Source organism: Abrus precatorius, unplaced genomic scaffold (genome assembly GCF_003935025.1).
Source record: "Abrus precatorius isolate BTA unplaced genomic scaffold, Abrus_2018 Scaffold10, whole genome shotgun sequence".
NCBI classification, from domain to species: Eukaryota; Viridiplantae; Streptophyta; class Magnoliopsida; order Fabales; family Fabaceae; genus Abrus; species Abrus precatorius.
In genome coordinates this window covers 18783653-18808492 of record NW_020874292.1, presented here as the reverse complement: position 1 = coordinate 18808492, position 24840 = coordinate 18783653, and the positions used below count along the sequence as shown (strand labels likewise).

The following is a 24840-nucleotide window of genomic DNA, read 5'->3' as shown; positions in this document are numbered from 1 at the left end:
GCACGATGATATGTCTTAAGCTAGATTTTTGAGGGCTCGTACCAGTGAAATCTGGAGTTGTCTTTATTAAATTACTCAATTTATTTTTTTACTGTGTACCTAAAGATATAAATAAAAATTTTATATATAAATTTTTATTAGAAATTATATTATTTAATGTAACAAAACTTTATCTAGTGTATAATATAATAAATATAAATGTGAAAATATTAAAACAAAAAAAAAAATACCATTTGTTGCAAGATACATGACTTGAACAGGAATAGAGATTTTTCGCCATTTAACACTAAGTAGTCATAAGCACGAGAACCCACCACCATTAATCAATTATCTAATCAGATAGTCTAATGTTTTATGACATTAATTTAAATGAACCTGCTCAATCGACCCATTAACAAGATAAAACTACCCAACAGGTGAAATTATTTATATCTAAAATATTTGTTAGTCTTAATTCTTAATATTTTTAAAAGCCATTTTAATAAAAAAAACACATTTTTAAAAATTATTATTTTATTATCAATTAGCTTTTTCTAAGTGAAATATTTTTAACTTAATTTTCACTTTTGATTTTTGTAATTTAATTATAAAAAGTTTACCTATTTAATTTAATTTAATCTTATTTAATATAATAAAAGATTTATTATTAATAATTACAATACTTATCCATTGTAAAATTTATGAAGTTATTTAATATAAAATATATATTATATTTTTTATTTTAATTTAATAATACGTGTGCAGTGTCTAATAGAATTCACTAGTTAATGTAAAAATTCAGATCAGATTGTGTACAGCTCTGCTAGAGAACAAAAAATTGCTCGATATACATACATTAAATAGTATTCAAAGACTACAAAGTTATATATACAGAAATGAGATGCATCACATCAAGTGAATTACAAAACCAAAAAAATGCATAGGTAGTAAAATAAGTAACCAAAAGGCATTTCTTCACGCTTGCAGCCCATACAAAACTGAACAGGCAAGGGCCTTCGAGACTGTTGGCGAAAACGAAGCTATGGAAGAAACAGAAAAAGCACACAACCCCAAACCTTTCTTTCAAGGTAGATCAAACAGCATTATATCAAACCAATCATCTGCTTTAATGCTGCATGCTGCTCTGGTATAGATGCAGAATATGCCAATGATATGTTCCTATAGACCATATAGTGCTTGCCAGGTTCATGCTTGTTTCTCTCCCGTTCTATTTCGTACTTTCATGCCAATATCTATTGCATATAACCTAGGATGACCTAGGAGCATTAGCAACCAGGCCCAACAATAGATGACTGGTCCTCAGGATTGACTACTGCATCAGAATCCATTTTGCTAGGTTTAACTTCATCATTGATTGGAAGCCCTATTTTGGGAGAAAGCTTCTTCACCTCCTCAGTAGTGTAGATGAAAATTTTCCTCACAACGCTACAAAATTCACTGCAGAAAATAGCAAGGCAGAATTTAATGTACACATACAAAATTGCAAAACATTTTGCCACAAATAAAAGTGCCCAAGTAAATATATGGTAGTGTTAAAATAATCTTACAGCCATGGATCATCTCCAACCATCATCATATCATCTTCATTATCAGTGTACACAACCTGCCATTTTTTAGTGGATCCACAGAGCTCGCCCTTGATGTCAAACATCTCTTCCAATTTCCTAAGCAGATCCTCATATCCATCAAATCGTGTTAAATCCACAGCCCTTCCAACAGCCATACCTTGCATGTGAACCTGGAATAATATAAACTAGTATCATAAATAAGCAGATATTTCCGTTTCATAAAATAGAGAATGCTAAACCTCTTTTCAGTCCAAGAAAATCAAGCAGAATAAAATTTATTTCAAAAAACCCAAACGAGAGAAGCCTTTTAATCCTCACTATATAGCTTTTATGACTACGTTGCTAAGAGAATATTATGGCTAACGGAGATATAAGGATTCTGTTATTTGAAAGATTTTTTTTCCAGACAATCTCATTTGATAAAGATTCTGGACGAAATTCTATCGTGTATCAGTGTGGAAAAAAAATAAAATAAAGGAGATTTAAGTATCCATTATTTAAATTATGTTTACTGATAGTGTATCAGATGCTGTCAATAATGCAGATAGATTGAAAAGATATATTATCAAGAGCTAAACATCATCACCCAAATCTGTGAAGTAAAGAACTGAAAATGTAATACAAACTGTCATACAATCAACTAAAATTAGTGGCAGTGCATAAGAAAAATATGCCAAGAATGTTGCAGAATTGTAAATTAAAATGGGGGAGGGGAGGCATAATGTATTTCACAAACATTAAAAACAGATATACTACCTTTGTGCAGCTTCTTATGTGCCTGCTCTGTGACTCCTGGGGAGACCGCAGGCATGATTTTTCAGCATCACAGCTTACTGAAGGGATATCAGATCGATTAACATTTGATGGTTCAGAAAGCTGGTCAGACTCAGCATCCAATGATGGAAGGGACCTATCATCACCCACCCTTCCTGACAAAGCGAATGTTGGTAGAGTTTCCTCTGCACTAGAATTCTCAAGTAGCTGAATCCCAAAGAGCCTACAGCCATTTCCTGTGCCCTGTCTCTTTTCTCCAGATTCTTTAATTGCTACAGGTGAAAAAGATTCTGTCGTTTTTTCCATCGCACTAGACCAATATGTTGACATGTTGGAAGCAGAGCAATTCCCACCAAAACCAAGAAAGCTAGTTGCAGTAGAATTGAATTTAGATGATGGATAGAGATCTTGCCCATGTTGAGGGTCACGATAAACTGGTGATTTCCATACTCCTGATGCACATACAAAAGGAAATCATGGATAAAAGCTGTATGGATGACAGAATTGCATACAGAAATTAATAGAATTGCATTAGGAAATTACATATGGTCAAGCTACCTTGCAGAGATGAATCAGGCATTGCTGAAGGTAGAACAGGAGGCCGTGGTCTCTTGTTTCTTTGGGATGGCTGGGAGTTTGTAGGGGGGGTAGACATAAGTGGCTCCAATTCCCATGGCGAAACTCGATCAGGACGCAAAATTGATGAGGGTTCATCCCATTGAACCTGAAATACATTATAGATCATAGGACTAATGAACAAAAAACTCCTATTTGAAATTCAAATATTAGCAATTTAATTTGACGGGTCAGCATGCTGACTTTTGAACTCATGCACACAATCTTTTGTCATTTTCTGGCAGATAAATTCACTTTTTATAACATCTCTCCTTATAGGCCAGTTAATGTCTCCCTTGCCAGATGTCTAACCATCTAAGAGAATACTCCAATCCTTTTTATAAGAAACAATATTACTATTTTTTCTCCTAATTATAATAAATAAATATCCATTTCAAATGCATTAATTGTTAAATTTTTTTCATACCATTATTTATTGTGAGATTTGGGTTAACAAGGCACTCTCCCCATTACCCATATAAGTGATATTTTCATTCATTTAATGTATGAGTTACTAACTTGACCATTTATTGCTATGGACAATTTTGAGGTTCAATAAAAATTTATGATATATAACTTCTTTTGATTTGTCTTGATGAATTAGTTATTTAGTTCTTATAAAAAGGATTGGTGGGACAATCATTTACTAAATTGTTCCATATACAAAGCATCATCAATAGTTGGCCCTTTTTTTATCAATTCAGAGAGATTCAAGAATAACCTCTTTCAATTGATAGATTTTACAAAAAATAAAGTGAACATGCGGAAAATTTATAAAAAAAGATATTGAATTCAACCAAATGTGAACAACAAAAAGTAAACAAGGGATGTCTAACTAAAACCATACTAACCTTCAGCGATCGCCACTCAGAATCAGCCCAGACTGATGATTTATTATCTCCAACACCCACAATTGTACCACTGAACCTGTATTCAGGGAGAGGACCATTTATCAGATTGCACAATGTACTAAAATCAAAATATAAATTTTCAAGAAAACAGCTCTTGCACCTTCTTTCCGGAACTTCATCACCCTCAAATCTCATTTTGAATCTCATCCCAACAGAGAGTTTATGACTTCGAGCTTCAAGATACTTGTTGACACTCACAATAAACTCAGACCGGCTTGTTCTAAGATAAATATTTAAAAGTCAGCAGAAAGTCTCCACTAAGAAAAGCAACAAATGCAAACTCAAATATCATCCCAATCAAATTCTTTAACCCATAAAGAAATTAGTTCATTAACTGAACAAAATCAAGCAGCACACGTACAAACAGAAACAAAACATGATTCTACAATTGTTCAAGGCATCATGAATGCTAGCAAAATATGACAAGTTGAGTGCCAACCTTGTGAACTAATAACATTAATATGACATAACTAATAACTAAATAGCGTTCAATACAAGACCTGGGTTTGTAAAATACAGAAAACAAAGTTCCAGTGGCAATGGCATGAGACGCAGTGGCCAGAACACCAAGATGCATACTGTGACTGGATATAACAGAAGATGGCATATTGCTTTGCTGTCTCATGAGCCTCCTAACACCAACTCGCAGCTCTCCATTTTCACCTCTAGAATATTGCATGCAAGAAAAACCAACTACAATCAATAACAAATTAAGAAACACAAGCAATGAAAAAATTCCAAAGTATTTTGTCTTGCCCTGGAGGAAGGTACCGTATTTCAACTAAACAACTTGCCTTAAGAATATAAATGCATCACCAGCCACTAATTTTTTGGAACTGACAAAGACACTCCACCCAGTGGTCAGTAAGTGGCGCCTGGGTTGCCCTGCATATTACTCTCTAGTCAGAAAATTACTGACAGTATGAACATCAAAATCTAATCTCAGATCACATCTCAATCTAGAAGTTAACATAATAGTAGTGTCTGTGGGGAACCACAAATTTACAAATGCAGTCAGGATTTACCGAACAGAACCTTTCCTGAAGAAGCAACTGATGAGTAAAATTCACTCAACCCCAGAATTTAACAGGCCATGTGATGAAAAGTTTATAACAGCAAAGTAAACTATACACCAACAAATTTAAACCTGAGGTTAGTTCTATTTTTCTTAGTAAGAAAAAGTTATGTAGCTATAGGTTAACTAGAAATGTGAAACATATCTACAGATTACATAAAAGATTGATATCATAACCAACTAAACTGTTGCAAAATCTTCTCAGGTACAATTTTTTTCAGCAAGCAAAAACTTCAGAGAAATAAATGATCAGATTGTGTTCACATGATAGCAGAAGGTCCAAAATTGAGGGGAAGCCAAGCTTGCAAGCTATTTACCTCGAAAAATATGTCGAAAATGCCATTCATTCCCATGCAAATCAGTTGCAACCAATTCTTGCCATGGTGGCTGCTGAGTCATATCCTGAACAAAACATGGGATTACAAAAGTAAAGGACAAATAAAGATGAGCATGATCAAGTGTGTCTAATGACTTTAGAAAAGAAAAAGAATTACTAACCAGAGGTGGCAGACAATCATCTGCATGTCTTCGAAGAACAGAGAAACCTCCATGAGTGCTAGTGTCAGAAGCAGTGAGTGTCTTGCAAAATGAATGTACTGTACACCTTGGAGGTTCGGGCAATGCCTCATCAAGGCTAGTAACCTCACTTTGCTAAACCAGCAAGACACAAATAAAAAGTACATAAAATGAGACCAAGAAAGAGAAACCACACAGGAAACAGATGTAACTGGGAGATGAGCTGAGAGATGATAAAAAAGTACAGAATGTTTAAAAATAACAACCATGTCAAACAAAGTATAAAAGTGCACTCACATCTGCTTCAGGAAGCAAAGTTATTTGTGCATATACTTCATCTGTCTCAGGTTCAGCCTACACAACCAAGATGAATTCAACTAAAAAATGATGATTGTAGTAAAGCACACTAAATTTCAACATAAAACCAAAACTAGCCAGTAACAAGGTGAAGAAAAATCATGACTCACTCGAAGGTGAACATTGACCACTTTACATAATATTTTAGAAGGCAGATTAAAGGAAGGCATTTGCTGCTCCAATCCCTGATTCATAGATGCCTCAAGCTATATATATATATATATAAAAGTCAGATAAAACAAAACCAAAACTTTACACTACAACAAAAAACATATTGTACTCAAAATAAAAATATCAGGAATTATGGACCAAAGTTAGTTCATAATTGGAAATATTATCATGAAAGAAACAGATAGATGCCAAGGTGATAACCAAAAGTGTATGCATAAACAATTCAATAGACTATGAAACTTAGAGGATGCATGCAAAAAGAAATGTGACTAGGCATAACCTGTGGAGTTTTAAAACTCAATAACCAACATGTATAAACAAAGACATGTCCTACAATAAACAAATATTTTCCAGATAAAAATGTTATATGAGAAAACATCAGAAGAACCCATGCCAACATCAGTAAGATCTTAAATCATTGGAAACAGAACAATTAAGCTACAACATCCAAAACATGGCCTGGTGCACGATAAGAAAATATCAGCACAAGCATCTCCCTGAAATTAAAATTAGAAATTAAGAGCCCATGCCCATGCAACTTGCACCTGTTCCATATGACCTTGTGGGAAGTAATAAACTCTCTCCCCTTCACGAGGAAGAGTGACAAGGGGTCCAGCACAAGCATGCCACAATTCCTTGTATAAAGCATCATTGGTTGCACCTATAAAACAAAACATAACACATGAATAGGTCATGGATGACACTAATGAAGAAACAAAAATATAGAGAAATACAAACTAAATAATCAATGAAAGGGCTTATATGCTTTAGAAATTTAGAGAAAAAGAATGGCTACAATTATATTTTATGAGATGATATCATTTAATTCGAGATGTACCTCTAGGTGTCGGTCACAACAAAATAACAGTCTTATCCCACTATATGAAGCCAGTTACATAAATCCTTTGATTTCATTTAACTTGGTCAAAACTAGTTTTTTAGAGATATTATTTATCATGAAATCTCTTTCAATAATTTCCTTCAAGGTTCTTTTTGGTCTCCCTACATACTTTTTCACGAGCCTAAAAACGATACAATCAATCCTCGTCACTGGTGCTTCTAATGGTGTGCCTTGCACATACATAAACCACTTTAATCAATTTGTCCCATACTTCGCAATAGGAGCTCTTCTAATTTCGCAAATATAAACATATTGATAGGGTCTAGAGTATCCGGTATCCCTTAGTTGCGTGTCCAGGTCTAAGTCCTAATGGTTGGGTGGTTCATTATAGAAAGAGGAAGAATAAGGGTCCTATTGGAATATAGGACTAGTTGTTAGTTTGTTAAAGATTGGTGCTTAACATGTACTATAAATAATGGTTAGAAGAAGACAGAGGGATATGTGTAGATTGTTCATTTGTTTTTGGCATAGAGTCTTCTCTAAGGAGCCTAGCTCTGGAACACCATTAAGAGTGTACAAAACAATTCTTCAAATAAAACAAATTATTTCTCATTCCCTCTTGAATCTCTATCACTGGTCCAACCTGTCGGATCCAAAAGGAGGAGAGCGGTTGAAGAGTTTTCATGAGGAGGAACCAATTAATGCCACGCAAGAAGATGGATGAAAATCAGCGGATACTCTAGACCTGTCATATGAGGACGATGGAGAGTACATTGAATTCCATTCTTGCTCAATTGGGGCGATTGACTGATCAAATCACTAATATGGGTATTGGAGTGGAATCCTTGCTGGGTTCTGGAATGTTGGAAGAATTTTGATTGGCTGCTAAAAGAGTAGAGTTGTCAGTGTTTGTTGGCATCGATCCAATGGGATGGATCACAAGGGTAGAAATTCATTTCGACATACAAGGAACTTCGACAGAGGTCAGGTTGAAGATTGCAAGGCTGAGTATGGGGGGAGGAACCATTCATTGGTTCCAATCTTGGTTCGATTTAGAGGAGTCGCTTTCTTGGGATTCATTCAACAAGGCATTAGTACATCACTATGGAGGCAGAAGATTGCAGGATCCTTTTGAAGAGGATCCTTTTGAAGAACTTGTTGATCTAAAACAAGCAAGTTTTGAGGAAGAGTTCATCGCAGAGTTTGAATTTTTGACTTCTCAAGTGGGACATTTGCTTGAGAATCATTATTTGAGTTTTTTCATTAAAGGATTGAAAAGATTAAATTATGCTAAGGGTACCAACACATCGCCCTAGAGGCCATGTGGTTGGCGCACTGTGTTGAAGTAGAGCTAACAGGGGTTGTTGAGGCTCCTGTAGGTCAAGATTGCATGTGGAACAATTCAAGGATAATGAGAGGATTTAGGGAGAACATTTTGTAGAAGTAGAATGGTCTCCAATAGAATGCATTGCATTTGATAGCTTTTCCTAATGGTAATGGAGCGCCATCGACAGCGAGCAAGGGGTCATTCTCTTCGGTGGGATCTTCAATTCCAAACACAAAAAAGAATTGATAAAAATATGAGCAAAGACATGGCTTTTCAACATTTGTCAAATCAGGAATTGCTAGATCGAAGGGTTTGTTTCAGATGTGGGGAGAAGTTTCACTTTGTCCACCGTTGTGCTATTCGTTAAGAGCGCTAGTTACGATTGGTAGTTCTTGGGGAAGATGAAGCCAGGGATGGGAATGGAGAATTGTGCGGTTGGAGGCAGAAGATGATGAAGAGGAAGAACACTTGAATTGCAAATCTATGGGGTTGTTAGGTATGTCTAGGAATTTTTTTTTCCTTAATTTCAACTATGAGGTTGGAAGGGAAGCTACATGGTGTTCTAGTGGTGTTGCTGGTTAATAGTGAAGCAAGCCACAATTTCATTTTTCCTAAAGGTCGTGAAAGCTCTGGGAATTGTTGTTGAGGAGGATATAGGGTCTGGGTGTAAGACTAGGAGATGGACATAAGGTGAAAACTAAAGGAAAATGCAAAACCTTCAGCTTGATCTTGGGGTGAGGAAAGTTAAGGTAGACGCATTTTGTTGTATCTGCGGGGACTAAACATCATTCTAGGAGTGGCTTGGCTGTAAACCTTGGAAAAAGTATTGGTTGATTGGAAAGAAATGACTATGACCCTTAAGAAGAAGGGAGAAGTAATAGAGTTGCAGGGTTATGAGGGAATGTTGGAGCTGGTACAAGGGATGGAATCTCACATTCTACTACTTCTAATGAGCTTCTAACAGGAAAATCATGTGAGGTTAATGGCATATAGTGGCAAAAGGGGCTTGGGAACTCTTATCAGAAGGCATGGGACCTATTTGCTGCGCACAAAACAGAATTGCAAGTATTGCTGTCCAAATTCCCTGAAATTTTTGGTGAACTTAGGGGTATCCCTCCTAGAAGCATTGAGCATTCTATTAATCTGTATCCAGGTACTAGTCCTATCAACATGCACCCATATCGCTATCTGCATCACCATAAAGATGAAATTGTGAGACAAGTTAAGGAAATGTTAAAATCAGGAGTTATCCGCCTTGGTACTAGCCCTTACTCCAACCCTGTTATTCTAGTAAGAAAAAAAGACTCGTCATGGAGAATATGCGTTGATTATAACGAACTTAACAAGGTTACTGTACCTAATAAGTTTCTTATACCAGTAGTTGATGAACTTATGAATGAATTGCATGATAAGACCTATTTTTCTAAGTTGGATTTGCAGTCTAGTTACCCTCAAGTTCGGATCAAGGAGGAGGACATTGAGAAGACTGCTTTTAAAACGCATGAGGGACATTATGAGTATCTTGTTATGTCTTTTGGGTTGATGGATGCACCGATCACTTTTCAATCCACCATTAACCAAGTTTTTAAACCATTTCTTCGTCGATTTGCAGGACATTGAGAAGACTGCTTTTAAAACACATGAGGGACATTACAAGTATCTTGTTATGTCTTCTGGGTTGATGAATGCACCGATCACTTTTCAATCCACCATGAACCAAGTTTTTAAACCATTTCTTCGTTGGTTTGCATTAGTTTTCTTTGATGATATATTTGTCTATAGTGTGGATTGGTCTCAACACCTGTTTCATTTATCACAAGTGTTGGAGGTACTGAAAACAGATCAATTTGTGGTTAATGCGAAGAAATGCAGTTTTGGCAAGAAACAAATTGAGTATCTTGGCCACATTATATTTAGGACCTAGAGAAGGTTAATAGAGTTTAACAATGGACAACACCAAGGAATATAAAGGGAGCAAGAGGCTTTTTGGGGTTGATGGGATACTATAGGAAGTTTATAGTTGACTATGGTAAAATAGCCAAACCTCTAACTGAATTAACAAGAAGGATTCTTTTGTGTTGACACCATTAGCTGAAAAGGATTTTTCAAAACTAAAGCAAGCAATGACTTCTCCAGTTCTTGCATTGCCTAATTTTTCCAGCCCATTTGAGATTATGAAAAGGAGCTCATGGCCTAGTACTAGTCATCCAACATTGGCGCCACTATTTGATAGGAAGGGGATTTACTGTCTATTCAAATGAGAGATGTTTGAGAAACCTTTTGCATCAAAAGATCACCGCTGCTGCCTGACAGTGTTGGCTCTTTAAATTGTTGGGATATCAATTTGATATAGTTTATAAACTAGGAGCTGATAATAAAGCAGTAGCGAAGAAGTTGAATTGCAGTCTATTGTCTTTGTTCCTACTTGGGTGCAAGGAGTTAATCTTCAAGAGGAAATGCCCAGGACCCTTTTATTCAGAAAATTAAAGCAAAATTAGCAATCAATGTTCTCAGGAAGCCTCTTTACAGCTTGGTTAATGGAACTTTGCTTCATAGGAGCCTCGTTGTTATTCCTACTGACTCCTTTTTTATTCTGAAACTTCTGCAGGAATTTCATTCTTCTACAAAGGGTGGTCATTCCAGTTATCTAAAGGCTTATAAATGCATGACCAAAAATTTGTATTGGGTTGGAATGAAAAGGCAGATTCAAGAATTCATTCATGAGTGTGATGTATGTCAACATTAGAAATATGTAGTCGTAGCACTTGGAGGATTTATTCAACCCCTTCCCATTCCAAACCAAATTTGGGAAGACATCTCCTTAGATTTTATTACGAGGTTGCCTCAATTTAAGGGGTTTGAAGCAGTTTTAGAGGTTGTTGACAGACTTTCAATATATGGACATTTTATCCTATAGCTTGGAGCGTGGCTGAGTTGTTTGCTATAGTAAGGCTTCATGGTATTCCTAGTTCCATTGTCAATGATCAGGACCCTCTCTTTATTAGCTCTTTTTGGCGAGAACTATTCAGATTGCAAGGAACAACTTTAAAGATGAGTTCCTCTCATCATGCAGAAACGGATGGCCAGACAGAAGTTCTTAATTGGTTCTTAGAAACCTATTTGCATTGCTTTGCTTCGGAGCAACCAAAAACGTGGTCTTCTTGGGTTCCTTGGGCTGAGTGGTAGTATAACACATCTTTTCTCAGCTCTACAGGAGTTACACCTTTCAAGATTGTCTATGGGAGACCTCCTCCTACTGTTATTCATTTTTGCCGAGAGAAACCAAGGTTGAAGCAATGGCTAGAGAGAGACTTGGAAGAAAAAGATAAGGCTCTTCGACAACTCAAGTATAACCTCACCAGGGCCCAGCAATAGAGAAAAAGAAATTTGCCAACAAGAGAAGACGTGCAATATTGTTTTCAAGTTGGTGATTCATTATTTTTGAAATTGAGGCCTCATAGGCAACAATTGGTTGCAAGGTGCATCAATCTGAAACTGGGTGCTTAGTATTTCAGGCCTTTTCTAGTCAGGGAAAGGTTGTGTGAAGTTACTTACAAGTTGGACATTCCTCCTACTTCTCGGGTTCATCCTGTATTCCACGTGTCTCAACTTAAGCGGGCTATGGGTTGATTTACCCAAGGGATTAGAAGTGGAAATGGATGACACTGTTGAACCAGAAGAATCGCTTGCTAGCAGAGAAATTATAAAGAATGGTGAGTGAATTAAACAATGGCTAATCAAGTGGAAGCACCACACTGCTGAAGATACAACATGGGAAGATGAATCTATGTTGAGGAGCCAGTTTCCTCTTTTCAGCCTTGAAGACAAGGCTGTTGTTGCAGATGGTGGAAATGATAGGGTCCAGAGTATCTGTAATCCCTTAGTTGCAGGTCTAGGTCCAAGTACCAAGCCTAGTGGTTGGGTGGTTTAATATAGAAAAAGGAAGAATAAGGGTCCTATTGGAATATAGGACCAGTTGTTAGTTTGTTAAAGATTAGTGCCTAACATGTAATATAAATAATGGTTAGAAGAAGGGAGAGGGATATGGGTAGATTGTTCATTTGTTTTAGGCAGAGAGTATTCTCTTAGGAGCCTAGCTCCAAGACCCCCCATTGAGAGTGTACAACAATTCTTCTTCAAATAAAGAAGATTCTTTCTCGTTCTGTCTTAAGTCTCTGTCACATAATTTATTTTGGTTTTTCTCGCATCCCTCTTAATATTCTCGTTTTTATTACTTTCAAATGTTTTACTCATGTAGTCCCTTCAAAACTCCACATTCAACACCATAGAGGATCATTAGTCGTATTGCAATTTGACAAAACATTCCTTTAAGCCTGGTTAGTATTTTGTAGTCACAAATAACTTCTGATACATTTTTCTATTTTAACCACCCAGATTGTATTAGATATATAATATTTTCATTAATTTCACCATCATTCCGTAAAATAGATCTCAAATACTTAAAGTTAGAAACTTGTAGTATGAAATCATTTGTAATTTTAAAATCCAAATCATTTTCATTTCAATTTTTGCTAAATTGTAATACACATACTTTGTCTTGCTTGTCACGCAGAAACCCTTTAATTACAACGTCTGCCTCCGAAGTTCAAATTTAAAGTTAATCTTTTCCCAATAATGCATACACTTAGGTGTTGGCATTCTTTACTAATGAGAAAAAAGTTAAGGGGGAAGGCAGACTCTGTTCATTACAGAGCTAAGGCAAACCACAACTCACAATAAGGGAGTGCATAAGATCCCAAGCTATGCAGCTGCGATAGGCTGACTAAGTGAGCCAAGTCCTATAATATGGCAGCTGACACTAGTGGAATGCGATTGATATTTATTTATGACACGCCATATATGCATGTCAAATCCAACAGACACTAGCAACGAGAGGAGGGATTAGTTAAAGCAAGTCGTAAATCATAATTTATGAGAAGAGAAAGTAAGCAGCATTCGCATTCAATGTGAATGATAAGGAAAGGAAGCAACCAAACAGAGTAAGTCATTCTAAATAGTCACGTGTTCCATCAAATTTGAATAAGAATAGTAAGCGTTATGAGGTAATTTACTTTAGGAAGGAAGAAAGAATCAGTAACAGAAATAGCGAAGTGAAAGAATAGAATGGAACCTGCTGCGGCGGCGGAAGCCATGCTGAAGAGTGCAGAGAATTCTGCTGTGGAGGGCAGAAAACAATAGCATAACATTAGTTTGATTACCAACCCATTAATTACACGAATAAACAAATTAACAGAAAAGGCTTGTTGTGATTGATTGTGTGCCCTAACTACAGAGAGAATGAAAATCGCGTGTGCTTGCGTGAAGAGTGCAGTGGGTGGATCCAATCAAGCAAACAGAGCAAGAATTGCAGAAGTAAGTGGATAGTGTTTAGGAACTGAAAAACACGCACAGATCGATGTTGGATCGCCGATAAGGTCGTGTTTGGTTGAAGCCGACACGACCACCTTGTTCCCCTCTTTCTAATTCTGTATAGTGCAGCTCACAATAGCTAGTATTTATTACCCTTCGCATCTACAGAATTATTTGGCACTTACACTTGGTTTAAAGGCTATTCTTAATATTAACTTAAAAGTTATTATTAACTTTATAAGAAAATTAAATAAATTAGTATTTATTATATTATTTTATTTTACTGTGTAATGTATTTTAGAAATATTTAAATTATATAAAATTTAATATATATATATATATATATATATATATATATATAATCATAAAATTAATATAAGAGGATTCAATAATTAATTTTTCATTCTATAAAATCTAGAATATTTGTATGTATATATTTATATATCTGTAAACATTTATCAAATAGTTTATATAAATATTTAAAATAACTTCAATAAAATATTTTATATAAAAAATAATTAAAAACATATAATAGTAATTATAAAAATATAATATTTTATTATAACAACAATAACATAATATTGAAATAAGCATTACCATATTATGTATATTAAAATAAATAATAGTTTTAATTTTATTATTTTATAATAATTTTAATAATATTTATTTTAATATTATGTTATTGTTATTTTAGTAAATGTGTGAGTTATAAATATGTTGGTCAGCTTAAATAGTAATTTCAATAATAAAGTCTTATTGAGGTAATAAACTCATTGATTAAATAAAATAGTCTCATAGCTTAATATGTTAATAAGAAAATTAATATTAATATATCATTAATAGTTAAAAGTTTTAAGTTTATTATAGGAAATTGTAAAAAAAAAGTAGAAATTAAAACACAAAAAGGAATTAAGTTCATCTTCATCTAGACAAAACATTTCAATAGGACAAATAGAAAGGTCTTTATATAATTAATTCATATCTAAAATAAAAATTTTAAAAATATATAAGTCAAGATCTATTTTTGAGAATTAAAACAAGAAGAACAAATACTCAACCAAAAATCACAAATAATAAAGAAATACAACTTTTAGAAAATGAACTAATAGAAAAACATGTACAAGATGGATACTATTTCATTCATTTAGGATTAATTCAAGTAGCAATCAAACCAAATTACAGAGAATGTTTTGCAATGAACTTAGATGATAAAAAAGCAACACAAACCATAAGAATTTTTATAAATTCTTCAGAGGATGTTGCAAATGAATCTACATATCCTTTTCACATAATTTATAGTGTATTTTATAAAGTTTCAAAAGTAAATTACAATTTCAAAGTTTTAAGACAAACAAGAAAAATTGAGAGGGAGAAAAACTAAGGATGCTACATTTCATCTAATACAAATAGTATAAAAGCACTTAATATATATATATATATAAAACTTAACTAATTCTTTCTAGAGCTTGAAAAAGGACATCTTCACAGGGTTACAACTTGGATTCCTTTGTGTAAGAAATCTTTTCTTTCGCAAATAAATCTTAACTCAGTTACGCAGTTCAAATATCATTTATTTCTTCTTCTTTTTTTATTAGCTTTGCCTAACATAGTGTTTTAGCTTCTTTTCATTATGAGCTTTCACTCGTGAGTATAGTTTCTTTACATATTTTGCCTTTACATTACCATCTTTACGCACTACTTTAAAATCATTAGGTAAAAGGAAGAAATTCAAAGGAGTGAAGTGCATTAAAACTATACACAATCTCAAAAGAAAAAAATAATAATAATTGGATCCACAACCTATTACATATGAATTCAACACAACCTTAAGCAATATAGAAAAAGTTTTATTTACTACTTCAAATGACTAATATTGTCAAAAATAAATACAAAACATGTTGTCTCTCTTTATATATATATATATGCTAATTTGAAATCCACTTGCAAATAGGCTAATTTGAATTTGCGCATATCCTAACAAACTTTGGTCCAATTACAATTAAACTAACTAACTTTGGCTCTAATTTGGACTTGAAAGTGAAGAAACAACTATACATGCAGTTCAACACCTAAAAATAGAAGTATTTAGTCTAATATAAAGAGTATAAAAGCACTTGTTACAAAGAGCCTAGGTAATTAAGTGTATTAAGAATCTTCCCTATTAAACACAATTTGAATTAGCCTCTAGTCTCCTCATCCTTTAAGGCACACTCTACTTATCTGAATGTGTAAGTTACTAAATGATCCAAAGCTTCCTTAGTTCTTTTAATTCTTGATCTAGTCATAGGTCATTACAATTCTTTGAATGTTTCATGAGTTGAAGCTTTTGGTTCCATAGTGTTCTTTGGCTTTCCTTCTAAATTTTGAAGAACTTCATGAATACCTTCTTAGATCGTATCACTAAACATTATTTTTAAAATTTTAAATCACTTCATTATTAGTGTAAAAATATTTGTTAAATCTTATAATTTACACATGTAAATGTTTGTTTGATTTATTATAAGATAAAGGTGCTTAGTCATTCACACCAAATTCCCATGTAATGATTATTGGTATGTCTTTTTTCACTTGCCCAAGCATTGGACGTGCATATTTTTAAGTTTCTTGAATGTAGCATTTCATTTTTAAATACACATATGCCTAAATTTAACTAAAAACTAAATATACCCCATAATGTATAAAATTTTATACAATTTACTTCTATTTTATATAACATATCGAATGTTAAGATAAAATTGAGAAAAAAAATTGATTTATTTTTGAATTATGTGAAAGTTTGTAATCTTTATTTTCTCCATGAGAATTATAAATTTAACAATAAGGTTAAAAAAAATAGTTTTAATGAAAGAATTATTAAAAAATTTATGTGAAAATTTGTAATCTTAGTTTTCTTTATGAGAACTATAAATTTAACAATAATGTTAAAAAAAAGTCTTTACTAAGTTTAGCATTAAATATTATTTGAACTTTATTATGTTATTGCGCTCAAATCCATGTCATGAACTTGTAGCAACACAACCATTTCATTGTATGCTTTATTACGTGCATATTATAACATAAAAAAATAATTTTTCTATTATTCTGCACCCATAAAATGGAAAGTTAGTAGAAGAATAATATTATATTATTATATTATTTCAACAATAAAATTATATATATATGAAATTATAGATTTATAAAGCCATATACACATCAGAAATTTATTTTTTATTATACTTAAAATATTTAATTTTAAATTAAATTAAATTTTATTTTATTTTATGAGATTATAAAATCATATTTAACATAAATTCATTAAGAACAAAACATAGATGCGATCTATAAGTACTGTTAATATTGTTCTTCAATTAGTGTCAAAATTTCATTTCATAATTTACATTGTAAGAGTAAACATTAAAATTCAACACACCAGCATTAAAAATCGATACACATGTATGAGGTGAAACTCTTAACTCTGATTAGAGAACAATACCTACGATATTGCACATAAATATTGTTCATTTTATTTTTTTGGTGTTTGGGAAATTTTGTTCATTTAAATATGATATTAAATAATAATAATTATTATTTAATATATATTTAATTAATACTAATTTGATTACAATTGAATCATTAAACCTTAAACTACTGCTTTCACCAATTTAATTACCAATCCATTTTAAAAGCATTAATTATAAATGTGCACTTACTTTTTTTTTAGAAAAAAGTATGTTAATAATTTATAATTTTAATTTCTCAGATATACTGGTGTAAGTTACAATAGTTGCATCTGCTTACAGCCTTAAACTTGGATTCTCGCATGAAAATGCAGCTCAATACGGGACCCAACTCTTGGTTAAAAAACAGAAATGTATTTCTACAGTCGAAAGAAGTGCTTTTACAAAGAGAGAGAGATAGAAAGAGAAGAGAGAGGAGAAAGTGATTAGATGAATGATGTGATGAAGAAAAATAAATTATGTAAATTTATTGTGAGAATAATATAACACAAAAGGAAACAAAGAACAAGAGGCAAAAGCAACTCATGAATACAAGGCACGTCACAGGAGAACGATAAATAATCAAGGCACCCCTATGAAAACTGAATATGTTGTGCTAAGAGCCATCTATCACTTTACCACTACTTCCATAACCATAAGCTGTATGCACTCATGTAACAATTTCATCCACCTCGGAATTAAATACAAAACTCGGGAAAGTTGTTGTAATGTCCCTGCATTAAATTTACAATTATTTAACAAATAGTTAAAGAAAGTAACTGAAGTATTCAAGTTTGGTTAAGTGTTTGGTTCCTACAAAAAATTGCATAATTTAGACTTGGTTTCTATAAAACATTGTTAGGATATAATCTCCACTGTTTTTGAAGCATTGTTTTTATTCATTCTAAAAGAGGATACTTAACAGTGTCTCAATGTGAAAAGATAAGCACTATATTCTAACAAAAAAGAATTATAAAAACTGAATTCAAATTATACAACTTTTTGTAAGTATCAAACACGCACTGTCTAAGTAAGAGGTCTATATTTGTATGATGTGTTGACACAACATATTAGTTATTGAGCTTAAGATCTCGTTCAATTGTTTACGTGGTCAAATTCATCAAGGGTGTGTTCATATAAGCTTTTCAAAAAATAGTTTTATAATATAGTTTTGTTTCAGATTTTCTTAACTTATTATTTTTAACTTCTGAGAAAAACAATAAAATAATTTCTATTGAAGTTTTCCTTTTGGGAAAAAAATAAGTAATTATTATGCAACAACTTTTATTTAAAAGAATTTTTTTCTTAAATAAATCTCAAACATGTGGAACCTAAATGAAGTTCCTACGCAAAATTGGATTGGTTATAAAACAGTTTACACTAAAAATGCATAAAAATAAAATAAATTGTATAAATTATTATAAACGTACCTCAGATAAGGAAGGGTCATGATTTTCAATAATGATGGATTTTTAGAAACGAAGTTTTGCCATTCGAACTTGTCTATTTTCCCGTCTTGATTCAGATCAGCATCCAAGAAAGTCTGACCATAAATATAGAAGAATTTTAACTCTTCGAAAGTAAAAAAATTCACTTTGGAGGTAAAAAGGTGAACTATTGATAGCCATTGATGAGAAGCCAACAGTTTAAATTCCAACAAATACATATCACGTTGAGCTAGTATTTATAAAACCCATGATTTTTTATTTATTTTTTTATAAACGACTATTATTTCCTTTTACACACTAAAGTAAATCCTTCATTTTAGATGAGTCAAATCCAAACTAAAATGTTACGTTTACACCATTTTATTTTGTGAAAATAATTATAAGACTAAACTCATTTTTTTATCCTCCAAAGATACAGGTATCATTATTTTAGTTCTTAGAAATAACTTTGTCATCAGTGTAATCCATCAATAACGTATACTGTTATCACTTTCCTCCACTAAAGATTTTTTTACATCAATTTAATCTCTTAATAATGCAGACTGTCATCAATTTAGTCCCTTAATCATACAAATTGTCATCAAATTAAATTAGCCCCTTTACATTCATTTATCTCACTCCAATGTAGGACCAATTTGATAACATTTTGCATAATTGAAGGATGAAATTAATGATAAAAATATTTCAAGAATTAAAGTGATGATTCTTGTATCTTTGATGAACCAAAATAGGGTCCTACACTTATCATTAGATAGAAAAGTAACAACACAACATCAATAACCTATAACACTTGTCATACTATGGATATAATTTCTTATTGAAGTATGCCTGTCTCATATTTTATGTCATCTACAATATTTATAGACATATATTACCTTATCAAGTATTTTTTCTATTGTCTCATCCGCCAATTTCATTTCAGACTCACAAAGAAGTGCAATTAACATTAACTTGACCTGTCAGAAATCACCCAAAAGATAAAAATGAAGAAGCATACAGAAATAAAGGCAAAGTAGTAACTACTAAGACATAAGATTTCCAAACTGGGTAATAATTAAGAACACTTAAAAATTAAATTAAAAGTATAAATAGTAATTTCCATCCTACCTCTTCACGCTCTATAAAGCCTGTATTGTCCAAGTCATAGAGCCTAAACGAAACTACAAGACAATCCAAAACCCGATCTATCAATACAGATCATGCATTATGGAATTGAAGTGTTAGGTAACTCCCATTAGTAATTAGTTATGATATGATAGACCTGGATCAAAACAGAGAAAGCAAAATAGAAAATAGATGAAGAAAAGAGACAAACAGTTTATTCTCTAGTACAACTCAGAGTATTCTTGAGACCCTATTCTCTCCCAATGCCTAAAGGCTCTCATCCTTTCACAAATAACCCGATGATCTCTCTCTCTCTCTGCCTCCCTCTTATTTATAAGAACAATATGCCTTATTTCTTTTACGATCTCAACTTGCCTAACTACTAACTAATTCAGTATAACTAACATATTGTAACTAACTATAATGAGTCCCTAACTAACATATCATACGTAATTACAAATGGAAGTTACCTAACAATACTCCACCCCAAAAGTTTCACCTTGCCTTCAAGGTAAATAGTAGTGGCAGATGCAAAGAAAGCACCATTGGGGTTCCAACTAATTGAAGCATGTGATCAAGCCAACTACACCCTGCAGCCCAAAAATAGCTCACTCCTCCCAGCGTCAAAACAAATATATAAAGTATTTCCATGATCCTCTAGCGCTCTTCATATTTTTTTGCCATGAAATAGAGCATCATCATAGCTGCAATGGTTGTAATGAGATCCTCAAATTCCCTTGACTGCACTGCTGTGCATGATTGCATATCATGAGCTGTAATATGATACGAACTCAGTCCAATACCAGAAAATCAAAGAAAATAACTTGTGTATTATTGGAAAGAAGCAATTCAGTACCATCACTGCCCAGAGCTAAGCTCCTACAGAGAGCTATTGCTCTCCATTCATACTAACAGAAAGATTCTCCAAGATACCTTCTCTCAGCTAATAAAAACACCTATATGGACATGCCCCACTCCACCCCTCAGCAACTAACATTTTCTCACACTGCCAGCTCACCAACCTTAGCAGCTCCGTCTCATTTCTTATAGTATAGACCCTCCAAACTTTGAACCCTTGGGACAATTGCTGAACACATTTCCTTTTTGAGCTCAACAATCATTTTGGGTCCTAACACAATATGGGAAATGCACTTTTTTTCTTCATGGCATGTACTACTGCTGCTTTTGACTGCTGCTAGTTTTGTTGTTAGCATCTTTTTGGCTCTGCCTCTCCCAGTGGTACACAAAGTCTCTTTTGGCAATTTTACCAGTGGTAATGGGCTGACTAAACTATTTAAGACTTCCAATGCTGTCATAGACAAATTGCGGTCTGATGGTGATGGTGACCTGACCAATCTTCTCATAACCCAATCTTTTTTAACTTGGTTGTTGTCATCCATCCCTTTATCTTCACAACCCATATAATGCCCTGTTTGTTTCCTTCCTTCACATCCCATACAATGGTCTTCCTTCTTCAAGATAAACATATTTTCAGACCAAGATGTATCCACTGATCTCTTTGTCTCAACCTCTTTTTCCAATCCTTTGAACTTTCCCAATTCTGGTTCTTGATCCAAAATGTGAACTTGTTCCCCTTGAATTTCCTCTTTGTTTATCTGTAGTTCCAAGAATTTTGACAACTACAATTATTGTTCTTTTTCTTGGACATTTGTTGTTTTTTCAGTGTTTGTTACTGGGCTCCAAGCTGTTGGTTCATTGTTCTCCAAGCATGTAATTTTCCGCTTTCTTGCATCAAAGAACCTGCATCTTCAACCCAAATTGGCAGATCTGGGTCATATTCAGGCTGAATTTGCTTGAGCATTGCTCTCACAAAATCCCACCATGTTGCATCTTGATTGCTTGCTTTCCAGCAATACCACCATATAAGCACTTCTGAACCTTCCATAGCTAACCAAATCTTTCTAGTATTCCTTTCACCTCAAAATACCTTTCTACATTGATCAACCCCCAATAAACTTGCTTCCCATCAAACCGTGGAATCATCTTCAAGAATCTATACCCACAACTTCAAGATCAGAGCTTTGGCACCAGTGATAGAACTGAATCAAAACAGAGAAAGCAAAAGAGAAAATAGATGAAGAAAAGAAACAAAATGTGTATCATTCCCTATTACAACTTAGGGTATTCAAGAGATTCTATTCTATTCTCTCTCAATGCCTAAAGGTCCTAACCCTTTCAAAAATGACCCGATGATCTCTCTCTTTGCCTCTCTCTTATTTATAGGGGCCATATGCCTAATTTCTTCTACAATCTCAGCCTACGTAACTATTAACTAATTCAGTCTAACTAACTAATTTATTTTAACTAACTACTAATGACTCCCTAACTAACATATCATAACTAATTACAAATGTGTTACCTAACACAAGGACAGCCTAGAGTTGAGGGATCAATGTTCAACTTACAATCTATCTTGTCTTCTAGTGGAGCATTTGGGTGGAAGACATTGAGTGATCTAACAAAGTCACCAAAATCAATGAATCCCTTCTTCTTAACATCAAACAGATCAAAGATCTGCATGAAGAAAATTTTGACATCAATACACGTCAAATTAATAGAAAAAACTACTTAAAGTCAAAGGAGTTACCACAAGCAGCAGGATAATAATTCACTGAAATTTTTTTGAAAAAATGCAAAAACTAAACAAACACTGATACCTGTTTCGAAAGTATTCATCATATTTATTATCTAACTTTGACAATTAATAATGAAGTGAACCAACCATCAATTCAAAAAGTGCATTGCAAAGCAGCGATCAAATGAGTGTGCTAGTTTTCAAGAAAGAAAAGGGTTGTTATGGAGTACCCGATTTGCAAAGAGATTCTCCTTTTTTCTATTCTTGAAAAGTGCCAACTGAAATTCTTCCTGCTAAGAAAGAACAGTCATAATCACAACATGTACTTAAGATTTCAAACACAGAGTATTATGAAATTGTAGGACATTTTCAGTATGACAAAGCAAGGAAAACAGGTACCATAAACATTAGGGAAAATTATACTCACACCACCTGAAGTTTAACAAAATTTTATAATATCTCTTGCTTTCTAGACCGTATACATAGTTTCCTTGATGCAAATAACCCTGATTTTATATAGATCAAGGGAGGCCAAAGTAATGTTAGAAAAGGGAGGAGCATCGAGTGTAATTTCATTAAGGGTGTGGATGTAGTTTGGCCTATAAATTATATGGAGAAACAACTTGAAACAGAAAACAGAAGATATCACAGATTAATTATATGGAAGAATGATTGAGAAATTACCGACCAACCATCATTATGAATAATGATCTGGATTATTCTAACAAATAACAAATTGAGTAATTTATTGTAAGACAATTCACAAAAAGGCCTCCCTGAACCATTGGTAAGTTTGTAAAGGCAGGAAAGAAATAAGCAAAGCTAGCATTATAGAGTAATTCTTGAAAGCGGCATTTATTGTATTGACAATATGATACCTTGCTGATCAATCCATCGTCGACAACAGAACTGCTGATGCTCTTAAAAAGTTCAAACAGTGCTTCAACCTCACTAACGCTGACTGAGAAGTAAGAAATAAAATGACACGCAAGTTGAAACCACAAAATTAACATATATCTGACCAAAATTTTCACAAAAAATGGTGCATGACATGAATGAGGAAAGGGGAAATGCCAATATGTTATTGTAGATAGACAAGGTGATTAAATACAATGAATGTTGAAGAAGAATTACGCAGGGTAGGGTGGATTTTGCATGGGCATATATAAATAGGAAGTAAAAGAACTTACATGCGGTGTGTGATGAAAGAGTTACTGGGTCCTCGTGGCCAGGAAATTGTCTTCTTACAGTAGAGTTGAAGCAGCCCATGAATGGGTGTCGTTTCGCTACAATACACAATGAAAATCATCTCAACCTTACGCCACAAGACAAAATAATAATAATAATAATAATTGGCAAACAAATCAATAAGACAATCACAGACCAGGATTGCTAAACTTACAAAACCTTAATATGTTGATAAAAACAGAAAATTAAATAGATAAAAATGAATAATTATGGACATGAGTTGAAAAGAAAACAAGGTACAGCAGAAAGCGAGGTCAGGTACCTTAGAATTGAGATCTGTCCACTCCGCTCTTTTCTTTACTTTGATTGTGCCGTCCTGGTGGGATCAGATGGGATTCGATTCACGAAACCGAAGGAGAGTAACAGTGACTGCTACAGTCACATAGCGAGCACCACAATTGGGCCTGGGCCTCAACCTGGACCAAGTGGATCTCCAGGCCCAATCCAACTCAACTCATAGAGAGGCACTCACCGAGCGGCGGAAGAAAGGGTATTCTGCTTTCTTTCGTTTGACAGCTCAGCTCGCTTAGAAAAGGGTAAACATTTCTCCCCAAAAAATTGCGATGAAAAAGAAAACAACAAAAGATGAAAGTGAAACTAAAGTAATTTACGCATATATTAATATCATTATTATATTTATAATTCAATTAACACTTCAACACTAAATTTTCTCTCTGATAATCATGAGATTTTGATTGTGGCTGAGTAATGATTCTTTATTTTTTTAAATTGTTTCTTATAATCATAATAATTTCATTTTAATACAAAGGAATCATGATAACATTTGTTTTAATGAAATACATTTGACCCCACAGAAAATGACCCAAACACACAAGACAATTTTTACAGACAGAACTGCAGTCTCAAAGTGCGCTTCACAAGTTTGATATATAGTGTTATAGTTTTACCATCTTTTATATAATTGAAATAATATTGCACCACATTATTCTTTTAATCACACTCTACATTGTCAAGTATAAGTAGACAAGTAGTAGGCTAAGAGCATCGGCATGCTTCTAAAATTGTTTCTGTAAGACATTGCTCATAATAGAATTGGGTAAATGCTACATTGACCAGACCTTTGCGTTGAAAATATTGACTACGTCCAGGTAGAGACGTAATTTGGTATGGGAAAACCTGAACGCTGAATCCATATTCTACTTTTATTCCCTCTATTATAATCAAGTAGTATTGTATCTTTGCTTGCTTTACTTGGTAACATGAAACGCACTGTTTCATTAAAAAAAAAAAAAAGAAGCATCTGGCGTCAATAAAAAGGGGGCGCAATCACCCCCTTTCAACTTTTCTCCATGCGCCACTGCCCCGCTCCTCTAATTTTCCTTTTTTTCGTTTTCACTGCACACTGCCAATTGCCCTAGTATAAATTTGATTCTCGTAAAGTTCTCTGATTTTTTTTATGACCACTTTTTTTTTTCTTTTAAC

General features: G+C 33.5%; 2 protein-coding genes across 7 annotated transcripts; both read right to left on the bottom strand.

The window, feature by feature from the left end:
• Window positions 1–752: 752 nt before the first annotated feature.
• Window positions 753–13654, bottom strand: LOC113853318 (auxin response factor 1-like). 5 transcript variants are annotated; one of them, XM_027483903.1, is made up of 15 exons: window positions 13444–13654; window positions 13287–13328; window positions 6533–6648; window positions 5927–6022; window positions 5757–5813; window positions 5442–5594; window positions 5261–5345; window positions 4663–4753; window positions 4369–4533; window positions 3969–4088; window positions 3809–3884; window positions 2901–3066; window positions 2325–2794; window positions 1548–1738; window positions 753–1437 (listed from the first exon to the last, which is right to left on the bottom strand). In XM_027483903.1, the coding sequence occupies exons 2-15, from the start codon at window positions 13306–13308 to the stop codon at window positions 1266–1268; spliced, it is 1980 nt and encodes a 659-aa protein (XP_027339704.1). In that variant the 5' UTR covers window positions 13309–13328; window positions 13444–13654; the 3' UTR covers window positions 753–1265. The 5 variants fall into 5 exon arrangements, with proteins under 5 accessions (XP_027339704.1, XP_027339701.1, XP_027339703.1 ...); XM_027483900.1 differs by having other exon boundaries at window positions 13465–13654; XM_027483902.1 differs by having other exon boundaries at window positions 13566–13654.
• A 3708-nt stretch (window positions 13655–17362) lies between these two features.
• LOC113863017 (calcineurin B-like protein 1) lies at window positions 17363–23780 on the bottom strand. Of its 2 annotated transcripts, none has more exons than XM_027496396.1 (9): window positions 23660–23780; window positions 23340–23435; window positions 23028–23110; window positions 22380–22439; window positions 21980–22088; window positions 19557–19609; window positions 19325–19405; window positions 18432–18544; window positions 17363–17735 (listed from the first exon to the last, which is right to left on the bottom strand). In XM_027496396.1, exons 2-9 carry the CDS (start codon window positions 23416–23418, stop codon window positions 17672–17674), a joined length of 642 nt encoding a protein of 213 aa, XP_027352197.1. In that variant the 5' UTR covers window positions 23419–23435; window positions 23660–23780; the 3' UTR covers window positions 17363–17671. The 2 variants fall into 2 exon arrangements, with proteins under 2 accessions (XP_027352197.1, XP_027352189.1); XM_027496388.1 differs by having other exon boundaries at window positions 17564–17735; window positions 22380–22442.
• Window positions 23781–24840: the final 1060 nt, after the last annotated feature.